The following is a 17,435-nucleotide window of genomic DNA, read 5'->3' as shown; positions in this document are numbered from 1 at the left end:
TTACTAACATGGTTATCTGAACATGTACAGACAATAACTATATCATGTGAGGTCATTATGTATTGCCACTGTATTTACGAAGGTAAAAAGTGTAATAAAAAGTGCTGGATATATTATGATTATCGTTACTAACATATGGCCAACATAAAAGTGCATATATTGCATGTAGTTTATGCATGTATAATATAGTTATATCCTATTCGGTACAATTATTCAAAACGAAAGGGCTGATTTAAAAAAAAAAGTGACGTAGCAGGGTTATTATAGTTTACTAAAACTAAAAAATACTTTTAGTTATTTCTTATTTTCATTTAAGTAGGCTACTACAATAAGCTAAACAGTCTAATGAAACAACAGTTATATCACATAAATGTATAAAAACCATATAGACATATTTAGAAAGTAATAGAAGTGACAAAACACAACAAAATAAATAAAACTAAGATTTAAAGAAAACAGAAAACATAAAGATAAAATCTAACTATAAAAACTACACTGCACTGATATAAAGTTTGTAGAAACAAATGAAATAGCTGTTGATTATATTTCAGGTATCATAAATCGTCAGTGCTTGATTATGAACTTCAGTCAAATTGGACCTCATAATGAAAGTGGTTGGATTTATTTAGACTATTTTCAGATTTCCCAGTCAACATAATGAAAGCAAAATTCCATTAAACAAAGTAAAATGTAGTCTTTAAAAATGAACAATTGAACGGCAAATAAATTGTTTCCAGAAAACAAGCCAAAAGCACCTAGACATTTTGGTGAAGCATTTAATGTAAAAATATTTACATTCTAAAATCTGAACTGTAAAACGCAACTTCGAGGAACCTTGCAATGGGAAACTAGCAACTCATTTAAATCCAAACCCCATCGTATCCCATATTTATTACACAAATTAATGTATGGAAATGTATGCTGTAAATTATGTCCAATTTTCAGATGCAAACAATTCATAAAGACGTCAAGAGTCCAGATCCAAAATATGGATTGAATTGTTTGATTAGTTTACTCTCTTGTGCACACGGCTCGTGTGTCTTAATACGAATATAAAATGACTTTGGCAAATTTAAGAAACACTATGAATTCATTCTTGCTTTTCTAAAGGTGGATGTTGATTTGAGGTCAGTCTTGTCCTCCCGTGAGCTTATGGAAGAGTTCTTCATCTAAAGTCTCATTTTGGTCTTTTGAACGTGTCGAGAGGAAAATGTAGCCTCCGATATATTCATGTACCACTTTGCAGTCACAGCTCTGGCAGGAGAACGCAATCGACACGCTCTGGTCAAACTCGATGGCTACCTGTAAAAGCAATGACACACTCATAAATCATATTCACACCAGCCACACAGGTTGGTTATAAGGTTGTTTGAAGTACTTTATTCACCTGTTTAATCTCCCAGTTGACATTCCATTGTTTAATGTTGGAGAACCTCCAGGTGGTCACCGGCAAACCCGTTGACATGTCGATGCGGATCAGCCTGTTGTAGGAAATCCCAAGGAGCTCATCTTTCTTGCTTCCTCTGAATCTGTGGGACAACGTGAAAAGATTTGAATCATATTTCATGGTTGAAGCCTTTAAATGATGTCTCTGAGCAATACCAGGCAGAAAAAATCAGTCTGTTGTTCAGCAAAATTGTCTTAGAAAATGACAGTTTTATGTCTAATTAATGAAAACTCATATTCAACGTGTTTGAATTATTGTGTAATAATAATTGTGTAATAATAATAATGTACATATTTTGTAAAAAAAAAACATTTGTGAATTATCTGCATATTTAATTTCAAGCATACAAAACTGTCAGCAATTGATCATGAAATTAACAAAAAAGTCCAAACTGGGCTAGGATAAAGAAAGTGACTGTATTTATGTAGGCAATTTTTTTATTATTACTACGTTAAATAGGAAAAAATGAACCTTCAAATGGAACAACGGGATGCTATTAAATGTACTTTTTAAATTTATTTTTCATTTTGATGATGTGTTTAATGCAAACAAATGTAACATTTGAAAAACAGAATAATATGGTATACAGATTTGGAAAGATGTTTCTGAGTGATACATGGCACAAATCTGTTGTTCAGCAAAACTGTGTGACAATATGGCAATTTTGTGTCTAATTTATATAAAAAAAAAAAACAGACAATTGTCAGCTCATGAGTATGAAATTGACAAAAAGCCAAAATTTGACTCATAATTAAAAGTCTATTTTTATATTTTTTAGTCAAAATAACCAATAAAAACTAAATGACATTAAATAGAAAAACATTTCAACTTTAAATGGAACAGCAGCACTATTAACCCTTGTGCAGTGATTCAAATATTTAGACTAATTAGGTGTTCCCAGTCAGAAATGACCGGCTTTTAAAAAATTGCATGTAAATATTTATTAAGATGCTATATTATTACCATATCTTGGATTCAATCTTTTTGTCAATTTGTTTTCTTTCAGTTATCACAGTTTTTTTTATATACTTTTTGGAACTGACTGGTCGTAGGCCTCATCGATCACAGCTTACATACCTTTAAATAAAAAAAGCATTATTTGTGGATAATTTTGCCAGTGTTCACTCAAAAACTAGATTATGCAAATTATCCAAATATTCAAATGATCCAAATTATTCCCAGAGTTTCCTCTCTGGGTCACAACGACCAGAACACAACACAAGAGTTTAATCTTAGTTTTCCTTTTTCAGCAAATAAACCAAATGCACCAAGACATTTTGATAATTCATCAATGTAAACTTAGGTAAACCACATCTGAAAAGTGCACAGCACTGAAAAGTGCACACACAAAAAAAAAAAAAAAAAAAAATATTGTATGGTTAGTCTTAAAAACCTTACTCGGGCTTTAATATCTGTTTGTAGGCATGAAATCTATCTGCTGTTCAGTAAAATTACCTGACAATGTAGTACTTGATGCCAAATTCAGGCAGGGACTGCCATGCTTGGATAAAACGCATTTTGGCCTCCATGAGGGAAAGATGGGAAATATTGTGAAGGGCCTCCAAGATTCGTGTGGTCAGCTGAAATGAGAAAAATAAATGTGAATTTTTTTTTTTTTTTGCAATACAGATCTCAGATATCCTGTACTGTCATAGCATAATGGAAACGAGTGGTTCAAGCCATATCTTGTCCTTTCTGTGAGTGTTTTCACCTGTTTGGTCTTGTACTTCTTTGCATATCGTGGAGAAACAAAGCACTCGGCATTCATCTCCATGGATTCTACGTCAGTCGCTGCCTGGCCAGGAGGTGGCGCTAGACTCTTCATCTGCAGGAAAGACTGGATGTTCTTCACCTCGGTGCGGTAGGAGCTGTAGGCCATCGTCTTTCCTTTGGAAGCCAAAATACAGGCAGCCTTCCACTTGGCATACTGCGTTTCCTGTTTTCAGGAGACGTTTGTTTTAAGCAAAAGAAACAAATAAAAGAATACAAAATTTATTTCAAAAATATGCAATATGGTTCAGATGCTGATATTTATCTGGATTTTTTATATCAGTATAACAGACTACTTGCATTAAATGAATATAAAAATCAGTTACTCTATATCTCCCAATAGTATGTCTTAATAATATTACATTTAAAAGCTAGCTTTGTTATCAAAACCCTTCGGTTTTAATTGTGGGGTGCAAAACATATAATGCAATACAATAACAATGACTGACAGATCACTGAAAATAAACCTGACAAATCATATTTGATACTTATATTTTACCATTATTTAAAATAAAATACTGTATTCAAGTAACCCAAGTTTCTTTTTTCATCTTGAAATATGTTACAATATAACAGTTTATCTCACATTTAAGATTAAAGATTTCACAGCAAAAGCACACGTGTACCACAATCTGCATAAAAACGAATCTAAAACTCACATTGTCATAGCGAATATAAACCTCGTTCATTCCATCAGCCACTGGCAATAACAGCTTGAGGCCAAACTTCTTCTCAGTGACGTTGACATCAGGAATGACCTCGCATCCTGTACAATTAATGATTTATTACCACTGATGCATGAGCTGTATTGAAATGAATAATCTTTTCTCTGATTGGCCGCTCACCTCGTAGATGGAGTTGCTCAATGGGTTCTTTATTTGCCGAATCTTTGTTTTTGTAGTAAGAAATGGTGGTGTCCCTAAAAACAAACCAGTACTCCTTATACGGCTTTAATGTCAATCGCTTGGGCCTGTGAAGCAAAGAAATTAACAATCCACTTTATAGTTTGTCTTACTGCAGAATATACACAAATGCCACTGAAAAAAGTTGAATACATGGAATTATATTAAAAAAGTTTAATAAGCTTAAACTCACCTAAACAATTTCAGTGTATCTTCCAGTTTTGGAATGTCAGTGATATCTTCCTGAAAAAGTTAAAGAAAATGTGAATACTTATACACAACTATTTAACAGTTTGGGGTTGGCAAGACTTTTATGTCTCTTATTAAAAATATTATTTATTCCTGTGATGCAAAGCTGAATTTTTTTGCATCGTTACTCCAGTCTTCAGTGTCACATGATGCATCAGAAATCATTCTAGACATTCTGATCTCTGCTGCTTAATACTTTATTGGAAATCTGATCAGTTTTTTGATTATTTGATGAATTAAAAGTAAAAAAAAACAAACATTTATTTGAAATAGAAATATTTTGTTATATTATAAATGTCTCTACTGTCACTTTTGATAATATAATGGATTTTTGATAAATTAAAGTAATCATTTATTTTAAAAAATCTTACTAACTACAAACCTTTTAATGTTAGTGTCTAAATTAGCTTAATTTTAAGCCAGATTGATTCCAGATACAACAAACCAGATGCTACAAATTCATCTATATGTTGTTGATACATCCCAAAAAATAGGGTGTAAGTACCAATATATTTATGAAAAAATCTATAATATCATCTGATACCAGGATCTTATCAGCATTCCGTCCCTCCAACGTAGATTCTAAGTTTGAGAGCGCAGCCTCGACTTCATCAATCTCTGGTTCATTGGAATTGTTCAGTGGCTCCGTTGATAAAGTCAATTTACAGATGTGATACTAGAAAAGATTCAAGTATTTTACCTCTGAAACACCAATTTAGATGCATTACAATAAAACAGCACCCATAACTCATTTGATTAGGTAATAACTGTAATTAAGACATTGACAAATTACACATGTTACTTTTACGTTTTAATTTATGGTTAAAAAATAAATTGAGTTTAAGTGGAGAATTAACATGGTGCTCATTAAATAACTGATCAAGCAGATAACAAACGTTATCATGTGTTAACTTCGACTATTGTGGTTTTCAATGCAGTTACATTAACACTGCTTGAGCCAGGAGTTTGAATGAATGATATTAAGCAGCAAATAATGTGGAAAACGGATGGGGAAAAATCCTTCAAATTTTTGTGCAATGCATAAGTCTGTCATCTGAGAGGCAGTTTGTGAAATACCTGATCTGCTCCCTCATGGATTGTTTTTTTATTACAGATCTACAGAATCTCACATGAAGTCCTCTCTAGGTTTGGTTTGGATTATTAGCACCATGTTCACCTATTCATAATCTCCTTGTGTAATTGAATGCTATCTTGTGTTAGCTGTGGAATGTCACATCCTTTGTCCTCAAAGTAATTTATCTCATAGCTTCAGGTGAGAAAGTACGGCACTGAAGAATTCAACACCATCTATGCTATGTGCTGCAACTAAATACTACAACACATTAAAGCATACCAGTCAGATGAGCTAATCGGGGTTACAGTTAACAAAAAATGAAACCATCTATAAATTAAAGAAAATATTTTTACAAATATTTAATTCCAGCTAAATGCCAAGGCAACATTTCTTATTTTCATTTAGTTACTTAAATGCACTAAAGCAAGTAAAATGAAAACTGAGAGGAGAAAAAGATTAAAAACTATACAGAAAACAAACAAAATACTATTAAGTAAAATCAAAATAAAACATAGTTAAACGCAGTGCAAATTATTAATAAAAAATAAAAAACCTTAAAAAAATTAATAAAAAAACCTTTCTTGCTTTCTGGAGCTCTGAATTCAACTAATGAGCATAAAAGCATGGAATACGATCAGTTTATTTTGTGAACTGGCATTCTGTACCTGCAGGGATGCAAACATGAGCATCTCTTCTTCAGTGCAGTCGATCTCCTCCAGCAGAATCGTCCATCTGGCTTGTTCATACAACTGTGTGATTCTCACAGCATCATACTATAAAAAGAAAACACCAAATGCTTTCTGATTTAGATATATCAGGGCCATCTAATATTGTCGTCTACAAACATGTAATGTGGTATGTAGGAATAGTTCACTTCTCACCTTTGGGTTGAGGTCAAAGAAGCAGTGGTACTTGAATCGCAGCAGGAGTCTGTCGTTTTCCTGAATTCCTTGCTCCATCAGCGAGCGAGAGGAATCCAGCCACCTGCAGAGCAACATCTCAGTTAAAATACACAAGGGCAGAGACTGAAATGCAACTGAGAAATAAAAACAGAAATAAACATAACCAATAAGCCATCAAATGCTATGCTACAATGATTTTATCATAATAAATGGATGTTCTGGGCAATGAGGCGAAATATAGCTTGTATAAAACAGCAGAAATAGCAATATGCTAAAAAACTTCTTTAATAAATTAAATATTATATATACTCTGTCACTGGGGTGGTACCCTAAAGCGCTTTGTAACTTATTTATCCCTAAAAGGTACATTTTAGTACCTTAAAAGTGAATATTAGCTACTATTTAAAAGGACTACCCCCCAGTGACTGCTTTGTACCTTTTTTTCTGAGTGTGCATTTAAAAATTGTAACAGTCTGTTAGCTTAACTAAGTCAACAGTGTAACAATCAGAGGTGCAACATTACAAATGGTGCAGCTGGTCACAGGTGTGTGGCTACTGAAACAAATCAGTGTTATAAACGTAATCATGAATATAAGGTCTATTAAAACCATCATACACTACAATTCAAAAGTTGAAAGAAATTAATGTTTAATTCACCAAAGATGCTCGAAATGAATCAAAAGTGACATTAATGTTGTTAATGTCAAATAAAAGAATTTTATCTTTCTATTCATCTAATGAAGTTTCTTAAGCAGCAAATCAGCATATTAGGATGGCTTCTGAAGGATCATGTGACACTGAAGATTAGAGTTAAATAAACATAAAAAATATATTTTAAAGGTACAGTTTGTAGGCCCTGCCACGAGAGGATGCACTATCAAAACAATAACAATCGCGTGGTTTGATGACGCTAAGAAGGAGCGTGGAATGATAAATCATGGATTTAACGCGAGTTCAAAGATTTCAAAGAGTAGATTACATACAAAGTCAATGCAAAGACTCGATCAGACGATGGATCAGACACGTCCTCGCACGGGTCTAGAGACGTGATGCCCCGCATCTGGCGTGTATGCCCCATAATACTAATCTTGTTGATCGTTAAAATAGCATACGTTTTCTGTAAAGATACAAATCAAAACAACTCACCTGTCGAGTAAAACAAGTGAGATCAGCATCTCTTTCTAGTTGAAGTTTGTCGCGAAGCTACTTCCGCATTTGTCCACGATACTGTTCTCATGTGGTTTCTACATCAGTAAAGGCGGTAACAAAGGGTAACTAACGTCATTGACAGGCGACTGCACTGCCCCGTCACTGTTTAGAATGGGAATTTTCTCATGATTTACAAGTAATTGAAAACATGATTAGAGATATTGTTAGTAATCAGCTGGACAAAATATATAACACTAGCCTAGTGGTTTTTGGATAATTTACTGCAAATATCTTACAAACTGTACCTTTAATAAAAAAAAAATGTTATTTTAAACTGTAATAATATTTCACATTTTTACTGTATTTTTATTGGTCAGATAAATGCAGCATTGGTGAATTTTAATAGACTTCTTTGGAAACACTTTTGAATGCTAGTCTAACTTTGTCTGTCCTTCCTTACCCAGCATTAATTGCTGCTTTATCCTCCATGGTAAGAGGCTTGAAGAGTTTGGCCAGTTCCTCCGGTGGAAGGTTGGGTTGGCAGTCCGTCACAGGATTCTCACCGAACCACAGACTGGTGGAAGAGGCAGGCGAGCCGCTGTCCGGGTCATAAGTCGGAGTCATGGTTTTACTGTACAGACCCAGGGCTCCTGTACAAAGTATGAATGCAAGCTTAGAAACAAGTGTTTAAGACTTACATGTTTATTTAAACACAGTTGCTTCTGCTACACAGAAATAAAAAACTCTTCAAAAACAGCAGTGAATACCTCCTGTCATGTCCATGTTTATTATCTCATCAAAGACTGATTCTTGGCCTTTGTCTTTTTTCTTTTTCTTTTTCTGATCATCTGATAGTTTCAGAAGAGAAAGTTCTTCTGATCGTCTGATGTCTGTGAACAAAGACGGAAAACATACACAGTTTAGTAGAGAATAGACTAATGTGCCGAAAGAAATCATGGAAATTTGCATTGCAATTTTTAAAACAACATGTAAAAACAAATTATTTGTAATTGTAAAAAATGACCAATAAATATTCCGCAACTCATACTTATTATTACCCAAACCATATTAAGACACATACACATAATATTAAGTACAAAATTAATACATAAGAAATGTATAAAATTTGGAATGTTTGCGTTTGATTTTATATAATATTTATAATGTTTTCTTGATAGCATTTTGTTTCATATGCTAGAAAAATATTATATTCATAAAAATGTATAATATAATAAATATTTTCATTTGTATGTGTCCTTACTGAGTGCTTTGCAGATCTCAGCCACAGCTTTGAAGACCACACAAGAGAAGCTAACAGGGAGCCGGATGGTCTTCATGTTGGGCAGCTGGATGCAGAGAGGTTTGTGTTGTGGAGTGTAGCGCAGGTCAGCGTCCGCCTGGACTCCATACTTATCCAGAGTCCAGTGTGTCTTCAGCAGCCAGCAGCTCCTCTTCTCCCACCAGATAGCATGATCGGACCAGTCCTGAGGAGCCTCTGACACACAGACAACCACATACAGTACTGAGAGAAAAAATTACTTACACTGAAAATATATATATAAAAGCTATTCCGAATATTAAATAACACACACACACTGCATTTTGCTCATATCAGTGTAGGACTTCACTGCTTTATAGATGAAGTTTATTATTATATTAAAGAGGTGAACAGGAATATATTTTTGTGAAGTGGTTTAATGTGTCATTAAACAACAGCCATGACGTTACACCAGAATAAATCAGTTCAAACCAGTCGTCCCTGAGTAATACAAACATGTCTGATGACATCACAATTCCATATAAACCTTGATGATTCCTCTTTTACTCACATTTCCTTCATCCTTCCACAGTGCTCATCATCTGACTCACTCCTGTAATTACCAACTAAAGAAATTCCTGGGCTGTCTGTATTGTAATGCACCTATTAAATTGACTATAAACACATTGTGTTCAACCAAATAAATGAATGGCCACTGCCAATAAAAGACCATCATGGCAAACCATAATATTTAGCAACTGATGAGTCTGTAGAGGAAAGCAGGATGTTTTGCTAGTGTCTCTCTCTGGTGAACTTCAGACCTCGCGGCGGCAAACAACACCAGAGTCAAAGAACAATAGCTCTGAGCACGAGACTATACATAGATACGCAAGGCAAACATGGGCGTACCTGAGCGTTTCAACCTGTGTTTACACTCTAGAACTGCACTGGGATTTCAGCTTTTACACAGCAATCTAAAATATGTGAATCTAATGTTTTCATTAAGTTCTGAAATTGTTATGTCTCTAAACATTCAGAATATTTAGTTTTTTCAAATGTTTTCTTGGTTCTAAATTGAAGGGAACATTTAATATATCAGTTTGCAAACATTATCGGAACTACTTATTTTGTTCTCCGAACGTTCTGAATAAATAGTAACATTTAAAAAACTAAAATGTTTTAGAAGAAAAACATTCCATGAGCAAATAATGTATTTTTGCTAACATTTTGAGAAAGTTCTTAAATGTGTTATTAACATTACGGAATAAAAGTTTGTTCATAACTTTGAGAAAACCTTCCCAGAGTGTTAGTCAAAGTTCTGAGAATGTTTCCTGTTATTTGGGTAAATTTGGCTGTTTTTGTTGTTAAAACATGGGTTTCCCATAAACTCTGACTGCTGTTTTGATTTCTTTCAACTCATTTCAACCTTTCACAACCTTACTTTGAAGAGTTTTGATGTGTTCCTTCCTAATAATGTTGTGCTTTTAAGAACTCCTTTTAATTTAAATTCCTTAATTTGTTGTAGAAAACAAGAATTTGCAACAGAATTGCCTTAAAAATCGAATTAAATGTACAGAAATTGAATGCTGTAAATTTCCAGTAAATGTTTTTATACACACAAGATATGAAGTATTTTTTAGAAACATTAAATTATATGAATAATAAAGGTTTGAGTCACACTTTATTTTAATGTCCAATTCTTACTGTTAAAAAATAATTAATTATCATTTATGTGATGCATAACCTTTTTATTACCATATTTATACTATAAAATGATCTGGAAGCTAGAAAATATATCACTTTGATACAATTTTCACTTCAAATTTGCTAGTAAATTTCAGAAAAAAATTACAAAGAAATGCCAAGTAACACTTTGAAGTGATTGTAAGTAGATAAACTTAGTATTTTCTTGTAAAACGTACTCCAATAATTGATTTATTTACAATTTTGAGAAATCTTTTTTTTGTTTCGTTTTTTTTTTTTTTTTTGAACATGAACAAATGCATTTTTTTTGTGTCACAAAACTGTAACTAAAACTGTAACTGCTCTGACGTGTGACTAACTTACAATTTAGCAAATTGCACTTGCTATCATTCCCATTCACAATTCAACATCCAGTGTGCCAATTCAAATGCAGATGAAATGAAATGGAGCTGCTCTTTATATTCACGATCTGTACTTGTTCTGCAACACAGAACTCTGTAAATACTCACTGATCTTCTCCACCAATTTGAGCATGAGACCCCCGACGTGAAGATCCCCCTTAACCCGCAATTTAAACTTCATGCCCTCATCTCCCTCACGCTGGTCCACCTGGATGCTGAGCTCCCAGGAGTTGTGTCCGTACTCAGCAGCAGTGGCCATGTTCCTGCCTGAAATCAAATCACAGACAAACACAAACAGTTATTTTAGTTTAATAAAGTCACTATGATAATACTGTTTCCTAAGAACTAGTCCCACCCACTAGCAGTTATTCATTGTGTAAAATAAATCTTCACATATCTATGGTTTTAAGTAATTGACTTAAAAAAAAGTTTTGTACAGTCTTAAAGAAAAAAAAAAATCTGATGATTTACTTGTAAGACTAGTCTAAGCATTTTATACGACAGGCCCAGGCTGCACTTGCATCATACAGTCTTACTAAAACTTATTTACTGGCATCCATGGAACATTTTCAATGCGCAAAATATACTTCACAGTGAAAAACCTGCGGCAATAAAGTATAAAACTAGCCTAATTCAGCGGGAAACCCACAGATTTGGCAACACTCTGACCATACCTTTACGGCAGAAACAAATGCACATGTGCAGCTGCTGTAGGGGACTCCAAAGACACAAAAAAAGTGTTCTGCTATATTTTTTTAATCATAATCAGCACTTTGTTGAATGGCTTCTTTGATGTGGAATATGAGCGCCTGCGGCTTTGAATATGATTTTTTTTTGTTTTTGTTTTTTTACCTCTAGTCACTGCACACATTTGATGACAGAAGTTTAATTTTTGTATAAACTATTCCTTTAAAATCTCTAATGACAACATCTTAAAGAAGAGGGAGTGACAGACAGAGAACTAAAGGTACAGGGTGGACGAGGGATGTGATTACAGAACAAGGGAGACTTCAGCTTAAAATTCCTGACAAGCAGAGACAAGACCAGAGATAGAAAGAGCAGAAAGAATAGAGCGACTCACACAGACCTGTCATCCTGTGGTCTGCTGGCTTGTACATCAAAAAACAACAAAGCCCACGTCTTAAACACAAAAACACAGTCAGGTTCTGCTGTGTAAACTAAAGAGGATTCTTTTAGTGTGACTTGAGATCTGAAAGTATGGGTGTCTTTTTTTATTAGATGCATTTGAGTCAACAATTTTATTATTTAAAAATCAGGTTTGTCTATGTTCACAAAGAAGTGCGGGGGAGGGCGAGATGTTTGACTAGATTAGAGATAACACACATGCTCTGAACTAACAAGACAAACTATCAATGCAGCCCAAGGCTAAACCTTGTACGTGAATAGGTTAACATGTCCACAGGCGTAGAAAAAAGAATTTACACCTCCCTAGTGCAACAGCCAGATCTGAATTCAGATATAAACAAGAACGACATTTGTTTAAGATGAATTCATCAGGTCATGACTGCATTTGAAGATCATATGCAACAAATAAATGAGGACTAAAACAGAGTTTCTTATATGCACCATACTTAAGAGGGCCAAGAAAATAACCTAGAGAGAAAGAGAGAGGAAAAAACAAAAAGGGAAACGCTGATTTGAACGACCTATACCTACTGTAACATCAAGGAGTTTCAAGTTCAGTCAAATAAAGCCATATATAAATATATAGAAGTCTTCAATAGCTCTACTATACAACAACAAACCTCATTTATCTAAGAAAGGATCTAAATGTCTTGATTTCGCCAAGAGTACATAATATGGGCCTATTGCAATGTATATAATCCGGTGTTCTTCATGATATGAAACATTTATTTTAGGTATCTAACATCAAACTTTAACATAGCCTATATAAAACTTATTTTAGTCAAGTTCGTCCAATAAAAATTGAGTAAGGGCAAACGCAACAGCAAACGGTTATAATAATTTAACTGAAATAAAACTATATGCTAAATTATTTCACTCACCTGAATGCGTTCCCGAAGATTTTCCCTTTGGAAAGTGAAACACATCTCCTGTCCAGGTGTGCGCTGGATGGAACCCCGCCCAGAATCCTACTACGGCGAAGGCTATGCTCATGAATAATTAATGAGGTAATGCAGCAGAGCTTACAAACTCTCCAATGACGATGGCGCATGTTAACTGCGTGCGTGTGACGTTGTGCGATTCGATTTCTTTTACTGTCTATGATTCCAACGCTCAAGGCTTGTTTTATTATTAGTAATAGCCTACTGGGTTATAAACATTAATCTATACATAAATATTATTATAGATAAGTGGTTATAAAGATAAAGAACAGAGTCTTCACCATAGTACCGTCAGTTAATTCGCACCAGGTGTATACAGGAAGAGCACGTACCGGAAGTGACTAAACGCACATACCTGAACATTAACTAAGGTGTAATTGTTGCCTAAGCTATAATGACCACATAATGACTAACTTGTGCGTCGTGTTGTGACTGTGAGATTTTTTTTACACCAGCTCTAGCCAACTGTAAGACTTAAAACAGATTATACAGCAGTAAATAAAGACTAGACAGACTACTTATGATTAGTGGCTGGTTTAATACAAAAACTACAAAAGTGTGTGGCACAGGCCACATGTCATTTAAATCAAATAGCCTAAATCTATATTATAAAACATCGAGATGATGACATACATTTTGGCCCATATTTAGGTATTATTTAACATGAATCAGAATCAGGTCCTAGTCTTAGTAGCATAAATATAACAGTGATGGTAAAGAAGATGTTTGATGGTGGTGTTCAAGTTTATGGACAACAAACTGAATTTAAATGACTAATGTTCCATTTTTAATTTTTTATTTATTAGAATCTGTGATAGTGCGTTAGTTCATCTGTCCAGCAGAGGTCAGACATAGTATAGTATGGGGCGCCGTTTGTAACATAACATGTGTAAAACTGGTCAGATTTGGTCAGATTTAACTACAAAACAAATACATTTGTGCAAGATTTACTAAAAATAAGCTTTATGCAATATTTTTATTACTTAAAAATATTTTTTATAATTTAATTTAATATATATATTTATTTTTTACTATATGACTATATTACTATAAAGTATTAAAGGTAAATCTAAATGTTTTATCTAAATCTTCATTTTAAATCTAAATGTTTAATCTAAATGTAAATGTTAAGTCCAAATCATAAATGTTAATCTTATATCTAAATGTTATATAGTAATCAATAATATAGTAATCATGCAATACCGTAAATATGAGCTACTCATTATTAATGAGAGATACATTGACACACTTTGTCACAAAGTGGGAGGAAACTATTAGTTCATAAGAAACAGACAGGCTATTAAAAACATTTCCATATACATAGGCCTCCTTATAATTTGTTCTTCAGCAATTACAACTTCTCCATGACATTTTAATCAATGCTAAAATGTTTCTATGCTGGCCAACACTAGGTGGCGCTGTACATCTGGTGTTCTGCAAGAGTTTAGCCACAGTTCCAGCTGAAGACTCGCATAGTTTCTGTCTCCCTACGGACGTTATTTTATGGTTTGGTAAACCTAAAACGGAATGTAGACTTGACCAAAATATCAAGTATCAAGGCTCAGGCTAAATTGAGTCCCGCGGGAGAAGCGTCCTCTTACGTTTATGCTAATTCAAACCATGTCCAACGCTTATGATCTTTTGTTGTCTCTTTGAAAACGTTGAGACTTGTGTTCAGATTCCTATTGGAACAACAGCGAGAATTTTTCATCATAAAGAAGACAGGTGATGTCCCTTTCAGTGCAATTACACAGTTTATTATAGTTTGATCAGGCAGTCAGTGGCATCTGTGTGTCAAATAGAGAGTCTATTCTGTGCATGATTAGTTCCATCCAGTGTTCAAACTCAGGTCGGGTCTGATTGCGATCTAAACCTAAATCCCTGCTCGGAATCCACACACAGAGGCCGGTGGGATCAAGCTACGCTCGCGGTGCGCTCTTTCCCTAAGTGGATCAGTCCATTAAGAAAAAAGAAAAGAAAACATTGCTGTTTACATCCTCCGTATGACCTCATTTGACCTCTCCGCTCAAGCATTCCTGTCATAGTTTTGACATTTAAGCGCAAGTACACGAGGCGGACAGGGAAAACAAGGCTTAATCACACCTGAAGGGCGAGCGGGAGATAACAAAACAACTTCTTAACCCTGAGAGTTCAGGGAGGTGATGGATGCCACTCCATCTGCGCATCAGCCCTTTCATTTTCTCTTCTAGCATTTTAAAGGCGCTCTCTCTTCCAGCCAACCCGGCGGATGATTCTTTGAAAATGTTATTTTAATAATTACGAACGCCGGGAGGGCCTCTCGCCGAGGTCCTTTCGTATGAACTTGAGTTTTGACACTCAAATGGGTTTCCACAGCGGGATGAACCACGAGCGCAGAGCCACAGGAAACCGAGAGAGGACATGAAGAGCTCTGAAACTGTTTGAAGTCTTATTTAGTAGCTAATAGGCAGTGTTGAGAAGGTTACTTTGAAAATGTAATATGTTACAGATCAGCCTACAAGTTACTCTTAACATGTAATAAAAATGTCTGTTACTTTATTGCTGATTACTTTTGGATTACTTTTCTAAATGTCTAATGTTTTCAACTGTTCAATCATTTTGAAACATTTAAAGGTGCTCTAAGTGATGTCACACATTTTTTAGGCCAAAACATTTTTTGTCACATCCAGCTAACATCTCCTCACTATCCGCTATAGCTGCTTGTCCCCTGAACACACTGTAAAAAAACGGGGTCTCTCTAGACACCACAGGCTCCACAAACAACAAGAAAAACAAACTGGGATCACCCGCACCACAAAACATAACAAACTGTTCCAGCCAATAACTGACAAGAAAGATTTGGGGGTGGGGTTTGGGGGGTTAGTGCACGGATGAGGAGGAGGGAGGATCTAGCTAGCCTCCGTTTTGTTTGATAACAATTTGAACGTCAACAAGAAGTTACGACTCCTGGCATCGCTTAGAGCACCTTTAACCCTCTGGGCTTCTTCGTAAATGGGTCACACTTAGCTTCCTCCCGCCCGAAAACGGGCGAAGCCTTAAAATTGTACTTTACTTTTTCCCAGGATAACCAATCAAATATATTTTTGTTCTATAATGTTTTCTGATTATTATTTAGAATTTTTAGATTTTTTTATGATACTTTGCATTAATTATATAATTTTTATGAGCTATTTTTTCCATTAGAATTAATATATCATTTTTTTTTTATATTTATTTTTAGAAGAACTTCATCTAGTGGCTTTAAAAAATAGCCACTTTTGTGTAATGTCCTGTACCAGCCTGTAGGCTGTCTATAGCTTCCTATATATCCTATGTAGAAAGGCTATTTGATTCCTTTTGTTGTTTTAGACATGATTTCTCTATCTTATTCGTTTTTTTTATTTAGATATACATTTAGATATTCTAAAAGATGATTACTTTATTTTCTTAACAAAAATGTTTAGATAAGTATCAGGTTTTGCATTATGATTACAATCAAACTATAGCATTTGGTTAGAAAGGGAACACAATGTGTGTGTGTGTGTGTGTATGTGTGAGTGAATGTGTGTGTGTGTGTGTGTGTGTGTGTGTGTTGCATTTGAGCGAGAGTCTCTTTTTGTATTTTTTATTTATTTATTTTTGCATATTCTCAAAATTTGCTGTTGCAGTCTTACCAGTCTCTCTCTCTCTCTCTCTCTCTCTCTCTCTCTCTCTCTCTCTCTCTCTCTCTCTCTCTCTCTCTGTGTGTGTGTGTGTGTGTGCATTTGAGCAAGTTTTTTTTTTCATTTATTGATTTTATGTGGAATATTCTACAAATTTGCTGTTGCAGTCGCCAGTTTATCTGTGTATGTGTGTGTGTGTTTGTGTTTGTGTGCGTGGGTGTGTGTGTGTGTGTGTGTGGGGGGGGGGGGGTCTTATTTGCACTCTTGATGTTCTAGAGTGTCACCCCTTCATTGCTGTACACTTTTTTTCAGCACAGTTGCTGATCTGTAGCTTGTACCACCAAAAGTTTCTCTGAGTTTTCCTATTTTTTCGTATTTCCCATTCATTTCCTATGTCGCCCGTTTTCGGGCGGGAGGAAGCTAAGTGTGACTTTTTTTTTTACGACCCTTTAACATATCAGAATCATCTCCTTGATTTTTTTGTGTGTTCATATAGGTAATACAACAAAAGTCACCAAGTTTCATACCCATCCGATGAAGCAAAAAAATTAAACATTTCAAAACGTTCAAGTTTTCGCCCGTTTTCGGGCGAAGAAGCCCAGAGGGTTTTAAACCTGGCAGGGTTACCTTAGAGTAGGACTCAACACTGATTACTGACTTTTGAAATCACTTGAATTAAGATGTACTCAACTCCAATGAAGTCTCATTTTAGAGCAGTCAATGCAATTTTATGAAAGAAGTGAATTAAATCTCTGTGTGAGTGGAAAAATTCAGATGTAATCGTTAAAGTTTTCATAAGTGACTGTAATCTAACTACACACTTTTCTTAGTAACTGTAACTAATTACAAT

The 17,435-nt window shown here is 34.7% G+C and overlaps 1 protein-coding gene across 1 annotated transcript; it reads right to left on the bottom strand.

Annotated features, from left to right (window-relative positions):
• Positions 1-603: 603 nt before the first annotated feature.
• Positions 604-13,039, bottom strand: LOC132106470 (fermitin family homolog 1-like). The gene is made up of 15 exons (XM_059512176.1): positions 12,885-13,039; positions 10,966-11,124; positions 8,756-8,989; positions 8,262-8,384; positions 7,955-8,144; positions 6,325-6,427; positions 6,109-6,216; positions 4,913-5,044; positions 4,313-4,362; positions 4,063-4,187; positions 3,877-3,983; positions 3,159-3,383; positions 2,903-3,027; positions 1,388-1,529; positions 604-1,302 (listed from the first exon to the last, which is right to left on the bottom strand). The coding sequence occupies exons 1-15, from the start codon at positions 12,994-12,996 to the stop codon at positions 1,129-1,131; spliced, it is 2,109 nt and encodes a 702-aa protein (XP_059368159.1). The 5' UTR covers positions 12,997-13,039; the 3' UTR covers positions 604-1,128.
• Between the last annotated feature and the right edge of the window lie 4,396 nt (positions 13,040-17,435).

This window comes from Carassius carassius, chromosome 27 (assembly GCF_963082965.1).
Source record: "Carassius carassius chromosome 27, fCarCar2.1, whole genome shotgun sequence".
In the NCBI taxonomy this organism is placed as follows: domain Eukaryota; kingdom Metazoa; phylum Chordata; class Actinopteri; order Cypriniformes; family Cyprinidae; genus Carassius; species Carassius carassius.
Note: the sequence above shows the minus strand (reverse complement) of the source record. Positions and strands in the feature narration are given on the sequence as shown.